Source organism: Camellia sinensis, chromosome 13 (genome assembly GCF_055761805.1).
Source record: "Camellia sinensis isolate YWXY chromosome 13, ASM5576180v1, whole genome shotgun sequence".
NCBI lineage: Eukaryota > Viridiplantae > Streptophyta > Magnoliopsida > Ericales > Theaceae > Camellia > Camellia sinensis.
In genome coordinates this window covers 23,131,167-23,140,878 of record NC_138973.1, presented here as the reverse complement: position 1 = coordinate 23,140,878, position 9,712 = coordinate 23,131,167, and the positions used below count along the sequence as shown (strand labels likewise).

General features: G+C 34.4%; 1 protein-coding gene across 1 annotated transcript; it reads left to right on the top strand.

Moving 5' to 3' along the window:
* Positions 1-5,962: 5,962 nt before the first annotated feature.
* On the top strand, positions 5,963-9,685 carry LOC114298740 (serine/threonine-protein kinase Aurora-1). The gene is made up of 9 exons (XM_028243351.2): positions 5,963-6,225; positions 7,145-7,258; positions 7,768-7,914; positions 8,023-8,118; positions 8,418-8,513; positions 8,594-8,690; positions 8,844-8,961; positions 9,124-9,196; positions 9,322-9,685. The coding sequence occupies exons 1-9, from the start codon at positions 6,190-6,192 to the stop codon at positions 9,421-9,423; spliced, it is 879 nt and encodes a 292-aa protein (XP_028099152.1). The 5' UTR covers positions 5,963-6,189; the 3' UTR covers positions 9,424-9,685.
* The last annotated feature ends 27 nt before the right edge of the window (positions 9,686-9,712 follow it).

Genomic DNA, 9,712 nt, shown 5'->3' with positions numbered 1-9,712 from the left:
AAACTAGCATTTAAGCCTTTCAAACTTGTTATGTCAAACTGGCATTTAAGCCTCTCAAACTTGTCACAATAAACTGGCATTTAAGCCTTTCAAACTTTGTCCACCATTCAAAATTAATGAACTTTACAAAACTTACATAGAAGTAAGCAATTGGACAACAATATGTATTTCAGATATTACTCACAGTGATTAGCTTGTGGATTTGCCCTAGAGCTTGACCCTACACATTACATAACACATATGGGTCACAATTAATTTAATCTGTTCTCTAATTCACATTTTCCTCTTTAGGCTTTATTCATATCTCTTTAATTCAGTTACAATGCTTAAAGTATGCCTAAGAGGGATTAGAAGTGAAAGAGGACGGAAAACGAAACACAGAACGCGTAAACAAAATTTCAGAAAACAAGGTCCCCGCTCGAGCATGGACTTCCTCGCTCGAGCGGACCCGTAAGGCCTACAAAAGTACTGGTTGCATCAAAAATACGCTCGAGCGTGAATTAGGGCGCTCGAGCGAAAGGCCTGCCTAAATAGCTCCCCCGCTCGAGCGTGACCCGCTCGAGCAAACACCAAGTCTGCAAAAAGTACTGGAGCACGTATTTCCCGCTCGAGCGGACATCAAAATTCTGGAAATCCCAGATTGTGTTCTTGAGTTTCATTTCGACTTTCAACTAACAATTCATGCATTTTATAGCTCCAATTCCACACATACTTGTACTAACATGGTATAAACACCAAAACACATCATCATGGAGCTCAATTTCAAAGATTTAACACATGCATGGCCCAAATTGACACCAAACTCAATTCTAACATACACATTTATGCATTCAAAGCTCTTATCTTCATAGATTGTACATGCATGTGATGTCTAGCTCCCATTCTCAACTTAGATGATACCAATGGTGATTATACATGAGCTTCAACTACAAATTTACATGGATTTCAACCAAATTGCAACATAAATCATGTAATTCAAGCTCAATTATGCAAATTCCAAACAATTACATACATGCATGCATATATGGTCTTCCAATTCAACAAAACAAATTCAAAACATGCTCTTGACCATTAATTAACTTTGAACACAAAAAGATTACACCTTAAACTCATGAATTCAAGAATCAATGCTTACCTAGAAGCCCAATCTATGGTCAATTCTTGAACTAGACTTCAAATTCCCAAGCTTGAGTCAAAAATTACACAATTCTCTTCCTCTCTTTCTCTAACAGCCGGCCCCTCTCTCTTTCTTAGAGTTTGATCAGCCCAAGTGAAGCTAAAGGAGATAAATGAGGGTAACACAATTAATAATTTTAAATAGTTAGGCACTAATTCACCAATTTAATCAACTTAATCTGGTCCGAATCAATTTTTCAATTAAACTTCACCGTAGGCTCTAAAAATTATGCCAATCACAATGGCGCAATCAATTTCGAGTTCTGTGGCCGATAAGGCCCTCAATTTAATTTCCAAAGCAAATAGTCAAACAGATATTCCTACGGTGAACAGATAGAAATTCAAAACCACATATATTCACATAATGGCACACAAAATCATATTAATCACATATTCATACTCAAATTAATGACCAATTAGCATACCACGGAACAGGGGTATCACAGGTACAGTCAATCGTTCAGAAATAATTATAATTGAACGTATCTTTACAACATTATTACTCACAGAGTACTGGACTATAGGCAAGCTAATGAGCGTCCTCGGATGCCAACCCTACAGTTGCAAAACGAACACACACCCGAGATTAATAACTTAGCCTCTAACTATACTTGGTGTGGTTTTATAACATTATCCCCATTAAGATGCCTTAAACATGGCCTAGGAATGCCTAGGATGGAATGAGGATGCAAAAATTACACTTTAAAACACTTTTCAAAATTTGCTGAAATAGGGGTCCACGCTCGAGCGTGCCTTTCTACGCTCGAGCGGACATGCAGACAATGAAGCTCCGCTCGAGCGTGAGACTCAGACCCTCGCTCGAGCGTGAATTCTCTCGCTCGAGCAGACTGTAAAACACATGAACTTCTGGGCATATGCATTTCACGCTCGAGCGTACTTTCTTCGCTCGAGCGGAAGTACATGTACTCAGAGTGTACGCTCGAGCGTAAAATCCTCCGCTCGAGCATGGATCCAAAATCTGGAATTTCCAGATTGATCCTCAAGCACAAAACTCAACTTCTAAAGCTTCAAACTCGATTCTTTTGGGCTAGTTTTCTAGAAAAACACTTGAAAACTCATACCGCAACATGTTTTGAAGATCATTTGATAAAATCAAAGCCCAAAGGTAAGCCAATTGTACATCAATTTCAAATAAACTTAAAGAACAATGCAAGAACATAACATGCATGAGTTCTTATGAATTCCAATGCTCTAAAACATGATCAAATGCAAGATTGAACTCAAAATCATGGTGAATTCATGGACTATAACCAAAACATGGACTTGCATGTAAGAATTTTCATGAAAATAACTTCAAAATACTATGATATGTACATGCATGCAAGAATGGACTCCACATTAAGCTAATTCTTGACTCAAATCACTAATCTTTCCATGAACCATGCATGTAACAACTCAAATTCATGATCAAGAAGGTGAATCTCCTACCTTAGGTCTTGAATTCCAAGTATGCTAGCTCAATTTTGCAAAACCTCTTCAATTCTTCTAAGTTCAAGCAAAATTTGTAGTTGAATTCAATTCTTTTCTCACACTCCCTCTCTCTCACGGTTTTACAAGAAGATGAATGAAAAGAGGTGTGTCAACATATAAAAAGTGTAAGGAGTGTTAGTCTAGAATTAGGCCACTTAGTGGCAAAAGTGTAATTTACTTAAACTAATGTAATTTAACTTTATTTAATCTAATTTAATCATTCCAAATCAAATTTTAATTAAACCTACCATAAAATCACATAAATCCTAATTAGCATATAACACTAATCAATTTCTGATTTGGTTGCCGATAAGACCTTCAATTCGCAGTTCGAATTTAAAACGTAAACAGATCTTTCAGTAATCAAACAGATAGAAATGCATTTAATGCAACACACTCATACAAACAGATTAGGATTTCATTCTAATCAATTACTTATCATGCTCAATCACAGTTTAACACTAATCAGAGGTGAGGGTTGTCACAAACAACCTCTGACAATCACCTCTGGCAACCTCCAGCGCTTATATCCAACAACCACTTCAGTGACAGTTCCTAGCGTCATTTTTTAGCAAAAATAACATCCATCTACATCACATCACATCACTACTATCACTATCTCCTAAGATCTGATGGCAACAAGAGGAGAAAAAGAAAATGAAGAAGAATGTGTGTGTGTGTGTGTGTGTGTGTGTGTGTGAGAGAGAGAGAAGATGAAAAGGAAAAAGAAAAGGAAAGGAAAAGGAAAAGGAAAAGCCTTAGTAAAGAATTGTTAGCCTTCGTGTCGTAGATCAGCATAACTATACATTTACTATCTGCTCTTTGTCCTCTTTCCAACGATAAATTTATCACTGACAGATTGACTCATCCAACATATTCACATCTACAATGACAAATTAATGATAAATTCATCACTGTATAAATATAAAAAATCAACAACAATATACAGCATATTCAACAAATCAATGATAAATTTATCACTAATAGATTAGTCATACTGCATATTCATCTCTCTCTAGCGACAAAAATGATAAATTTATTATTGATTGTTTGTTAAAAAAGTACAAAAAGAAAATCTCATCATCATCATCACAAATTAACACAAGATTCAAAGACATATTCAATAATAAATTTATCAATGATAAATAAACACATTCACTGATAAATTTATCATTAGTTGTTTGTTAAAAGATTATCAAAAAAAAAAAAATGTTGTCATCATCGTCACAAATCAACATAAGATTCAAAGAAATATATCAGTGATGCATTTATTATTGATACAGCAGATTGGTTTAAGAGAAATAAAAAGAGAGAGGGGGAGTGAGAAAGAGGGAGGTAATAAATATAACATGAACAAAAATCAGTGATAAATTTATCATTGTATTAATATCAAAATTCCAACAGTAACAGTCCACAACATATTAAACAAATCAGTGATAAATTTATCATTGAATTAAGTAATAAATTCATCAAATTAGTTCAACTTGTTTTACAAATGTAGATCTTCACCAACACACTGTAAAAAGAGTCTCGATCTCATCAGCGACCATGTAAAGTACCAGATCAGTGCCGAAGATGGTAGATCGGCATTAAAAACAACTAGATTCGAAGCCATTGGTGAAGTTCGACGTTGAAGATGGTGGATTAATGATTGAAGAAGAACGACGGTGATGGCAAATGGTGGATGGAGGAAGAACGACAATAATGGCAAAGAGGGAGGAAGAAGACAATGTTAGGCGAACGTATCAAACAATTGAAAGATGGTGAGGTATAGATCGACGATGGTAGAGATGGTTCGTGAACAATTGTGGTGGTACTGGCCGACGAAGGTGGTGGTGGTGACCAGTAGAGGTGGTGGTGGTTAGTAACGGATGACAATGGTGGTTGCAGGTGAATGACCATAGCCATAACTACAATGGTGGTATTTTCAAGAGAGAGAGAGAGAGAGAGATATGAGAAAAAATAAGAGTTTCGAAAAAATGATCAAGAGAGACGTTAGCACAAATTGAAAAAAATAATAAGTATTATAAACAAATAAAGATTTAGAAAGTGTTTGGGGTGATTTAAATAGAGATTTTTACCAGCTGGTAGTAGGGGTTAAATCGGGATAAAAAAAAAAAACATAACAGGACTACTTAGTGTATGAGATAGAAACTTAAAACCTAATAGATTATAGATTCAATTATTGAAACCGACCGGTAAAAATTTCATAATAAAATGATAGGGTTGATCTATGATTTTTATGTACAACAAGTTATATACAAAAATTATTGGGCTGGTCTATGATTTTTAAATAATAAAAATATCCACGAATGTGAATTTTAATATTAAAAATATTATGTGAAATTACTAAAAGAAATTAAGATTTGCCTTTTATAATAAAAAAATTTAAATTTAAATTTCATCAATTAAAATTCTAATTTTTTTGATTCATTTCCGATCTAAATTATTCACTTATTTTTTAAAGTAAAATTTAAATATATATATATATATATTTTTTAATCATTAACATTTATGAATATTTACCAATAAATCTCATCTCACAAACAAATATTCCAATTAGTCCTAAGTTTTTTCTATTGATCTATTAAATTCTATTAGTGAAGAGTTTCCTTTCGTGTGGTTTTATTTTTGTTTTGGTAGTGTTTTGATAGACAGTTATAACTTTTTATTAATGTGACAGGTATGATGTAATACTCCAATGTGACAGATATTAATATGACATTTCAAAAAAATTAAAAACTCCTGTGTGCTTTTTTTCAAATGTGACAATGTGACAGGTATGATGTGATACTCTTATACTTTTATTTCAAAAAAACTAAAAATTTCTCAAATGTGATAATATGACAACTATAATGTGACACTCTAAAAAAAATTAAAAATTTCTTAATATATTTTTCTCAAACGTTACATGTGACATTCTAACGTGACGGATATGATATAACACTAAAAAAAAAAAATTAGTATACTTTTTCTAAATGTGACACTCTAATGTGGCGATTATGATGTGATATTAAAAAAATTATTAGTATACTTTTTTTAAATGTGACATTCTAATGTGACAAGTAAATGAATCATTAGACATCCAAAAGGACTAAATAGATCACAAAAGAAAAAAGACTACATAGATTATAAGTAAAATATAGAATTTATTAGTCAATCTCCCTTAAATTTAATGTAACATAAAATGTCTAAATACTATTTTCTATTGATTTTAATAACTGAAATTAAAATATTATTTTTTTAAATTAATTAATAAAAATAGATAAATAATTTAAATTTTTTTAAAAAAATCAACCTCCAAAATTTTCCTGTAAGAAAAAGCGACTTGAGCGCGTCCATTCAAATCCGACCGTTGTGAGATCTTTACCCATTCCCCTCCAGTGCCCCCATTCAAACAAACAAAGAACGATTGAGCGCCCTCCAAAGAACGATTCAAACAATCCGTCCATTCTGTTCCCTCTCTTTCTCTCAACCCTCCAACCTTTCCTCTCTTTCTCTCTCTAAAACTTCCTGTCTCTCATGGGGATCGCTGCAGAGACACAGCCAGAAGAGAAGGTAAAACAAAAAAAATGCTTGGTTCTTTGATAAATTTTAACTGTTTTGGATTCTAGGGTTCCCTCGCCCCCTTGAATTAGGGTTTTTTTCTCGTTTTTCTGTCTAATTGTGCTTCTTCTCTTGGTAAACATGCTTGGTTCTTTCAAATTGTTTGGTGGTTTCGAGCGCATAGGGTTTCTATTGCCCCATTTTGGGGGAAATTTGATTTTTCTTCTCATCTTTATATTACGTTAGGCTTGGATTCTGGAAAATGTTGGATAAGGAACGATAAGAAGTTTAAATTTGGAGTCTTGGAGTATTGCTGAGAAAGAAACAGTTTTCTTCACGGAAATGTGACTAATTCAACATATACTAGGAAAATTGAGAATATTATGTTATTTTCCTGGAGTTTTGCGAGCAACCAAACAGAAAATTTATGTTATACATTCTCTCTCTCTCTCTCTCTCTCTCTCTCTCTCTCTCTCTCTCCCTCTAACTCGGTTTTCCTAATTCCTTTTCCTTTATTTGGAAATGGTAGTTTTGAGGTTAGATTGTGTAGACTGGTGCATCATCATAGGTAAATGCACTGGCGTAGTTTTGGGTTTAGAGTTAGTAAACTTGGAATTTGTGAGTTGAGCATACATGCATGTGATTTCTGATGGGTAATTGTAAGTTCTGTTTGTAATGACAAAGAATTTCAGCAACCCTTTTTAAGCTAACTGAAATAAATGGAGGATTTGAAGAAAAATTTATTCTTATTCCTTTGGCACCAAAAATGAAATCTGGGTTTCAAGTGTTAGTTTGGCAAAAATATTTTAGGGCTTAATTGGATGGCAATTATGGGTGTTTCAGTATCTGTTTTGCTTTTCCTACTCTATTATGAACTGGTTGTTGTGCTGTCTGCATGGTGATGTTGTTAATTCTTCTTTCACTTTTGTAGGCTTCTTCAGAGGTAATAGCAGTGGGGAAAAGGTGGACTCTCAATGACTTTGACATTGGAAAGCCTCTTGGAAGGGGAAAGTTCGGCCATGTTTATCTGGCAAGAGAAAAGGAGGTCAGTGGTCTTGAATTCTATTTTATGTTCCAGAAATGTTAGCTTTGGTGAATCACTGTGTGTATTAACTTTATTGTGGTTGGAGTAATTTGTTTTCAGTTAAATATGTGCTTGATGTATTATGGATTGGGTACATATTGCCATTGGATTTGGGTTTTGTTATATGATAACAGGCTCAGCCATTGCCCCTTATTAAATGCAATTTATGCAATTTTGTTAGTTTCTCTACCTTGGTGTTTGCTATCTTCTGTAAATTAGATTTTCATCTTTCCATTTTCATTTTTCAATTTTTGCCTTATCAGCAGCCAAACAGAGTGTTTTTATTCCATTTGATTGACTTTTCTGTGTTCTTCAATTTTTTGCCTCTGCAGTAGCAATATTGTATGTTTAATTCTGAGTTAGTCCGAAGATTTGAAAATAAAAGAGAAAAACCCAAATCTTTTTGGAGCTTGTAGTGTTATGCATAATGAAATCCAATGTAATTGAATCTATATATTATTTGTGAACAGAGCAATCATATTGTGGCACTGAAGGTGCTTTTCAAGAGCCAGCTGAAACAGTCTCAGGTTGAGCATCAGCTTCGCCGTGAAGTTGAAATCCAGAGTCATCTTAGACACCCTAATATTCTACGCCTTTATGGATACTTCTATGATCAGGTATGGTTGGTCTAGTAGTTCATCATACATACAGCTTTCCATATAGATAATTTGCCTGCTTTTATGGCCACCTGACTAGTTACCTCTTTTGGAACACAATCATTGCAGAAACGAGTTTATTTGATATTGGAATATGCAGCCAAGGGTGAACTGTACAAGGAGCTACAGAAGTGTACGTACTTCAGTGAAAGACGTGCTGCTACTGTGAGTATCCATGTCATAGTTACTTCTTTCTTTTTTGTCATTTGGCTTACAATTCCTAGTATATCTTGAGTCATGTTACTCTTTACTTCCAGAGGTCCTTTCTAGTTGGAACCCTGATACAAAGTTACCATTGGTTCTTTTCCATCAGAGTCAAGTATTTCAATTTTTTGCCTTGTGTTGCATCATGAATGGGATCTGTATATTTTCAGATTCCATGGGCAACATTATATTGACAATTTTAGTTTATTATCAAAACTGATTAAAAATTGTTGTTTTTGTTCATTGGGAATTGCAAACAGTATGTGGCGTCACTAGCTCGAGCTCTTATCTATTGTCATGGAAAGCATGTCATACACAGAGATATTAAACCAGAGAATCTTTTGGTTGGTGCACAGGTAAATAGCCTACGTCTTTTAATTGATTGTAGAGGATAAACCCGGTGCTTATTTTTATCAACATGGGATTTTTTTGTTAGGGGGAACTCAAAATTGCAGATTTTGGTTGGTCAGTACACACATTCAGCCGTAGGCAGACCATGTGTGGCACGCTTGATTACCTCCCACCTGAGATGGGTATGTTTATCTGATCTGACAAAGGATGCCACTATTTAAACTATTTGCTATTCCTCTCTATAATTCAGTTGTTTCAATTTACAATGTGAAATGCAACAAAAGTAACTCATTATAGCATATTGTAATCAACTGCCATGTTTGTTTTCTTTGCAGTGGAGAGTCTTGAGCACGATGCAAATGTAGATATATGGGGCCTTGGTGTCCTGTGCTACGAGTTCCTTTATGGGGTTCCTCCTTTTGAAGCAAAGGAACTCTCGGACACATACAGAAGGTGAGCTTGGAATGCAAAGTGGATAAAGATGATTAGAGATGATTTAAAATTACCTCTGAAGTTAATTTTATGAACGAGTTTGTGTTGAATGAAATTATATGATATTTTCAGTGTGAATCAATTTTAATCTTAGGGGTATGGCTTGCTTATTCTTTTGTACAGGATTATGCAAGTGGATTTGAAGTTCCCTACAAAGCCTATAGTCTCTTCAGCTGCAAAGGACCTCATTAGTCAGGTTCCAATTATCCTTAACATTTTAAATAGAGTATCCACAGAGATAAAAGTTCATAAGTCAGACATCTTTTTGTTCCTTCTCTCTCTCTCTCTCTCTCTCTCTCTCTCTCTCTCTCTCAATAACAGATGCTTGTCAAGGATTCTTCACAAAGATTGCCACTGCACAAGCTTCTTGAGCATCCATGGATTGTTCAGAATGCAGAGCCTTCTGGCATCTATAAGGGTTAATTAGCAGTGTCAAATGTGTTGGGGTTACAAAGTCGAATATCAATCAAGCCTCTAGTTCTGCAAGAATGCCAACAGCTCCACTTGAGTTAGTTGAATTCATAAAGTAATATAACCATAAATATGCTGTATTGTAAGGAGATTGAGACATTAAAATAGGTTTTCCTACATGAATCCGAGACAAAGTTGGAATGATCTTGTGCCACATTTTTTGGAGTTCATAACACAAATAATATTCTTTCATGTTACAGTTTTTTTGCCTCAATTGTGGTCTCTTAATCATATTGTTTGT

What these genes read in the sequence shown, in the direction of transcription:
- LOC114298740 (XM_028243351.2), top strand. Translation starts at nt 6,190, where the DNA reads ATGGGGATCGCTGCAGAGACACAGCCAGAAGAGAAG. An exon ending in ATGGATACTTCTATGATCAG is followed by an intron (nt 7,915 to 8,022) that starts GTATGGTTGGTC and finishes CAATCATTGCAG; the next exon opens with AAACGAGTTTATTTGATATT. An exon ending in TTACCTCCCACCTGAGATGG is followed by an intron (nt 8,691 to 8,843) that starts GTATGTTTATCT and finishes TTTTCTTTGCAG; the next exon opens with TGGAGAGTCTTGAGCACGAT.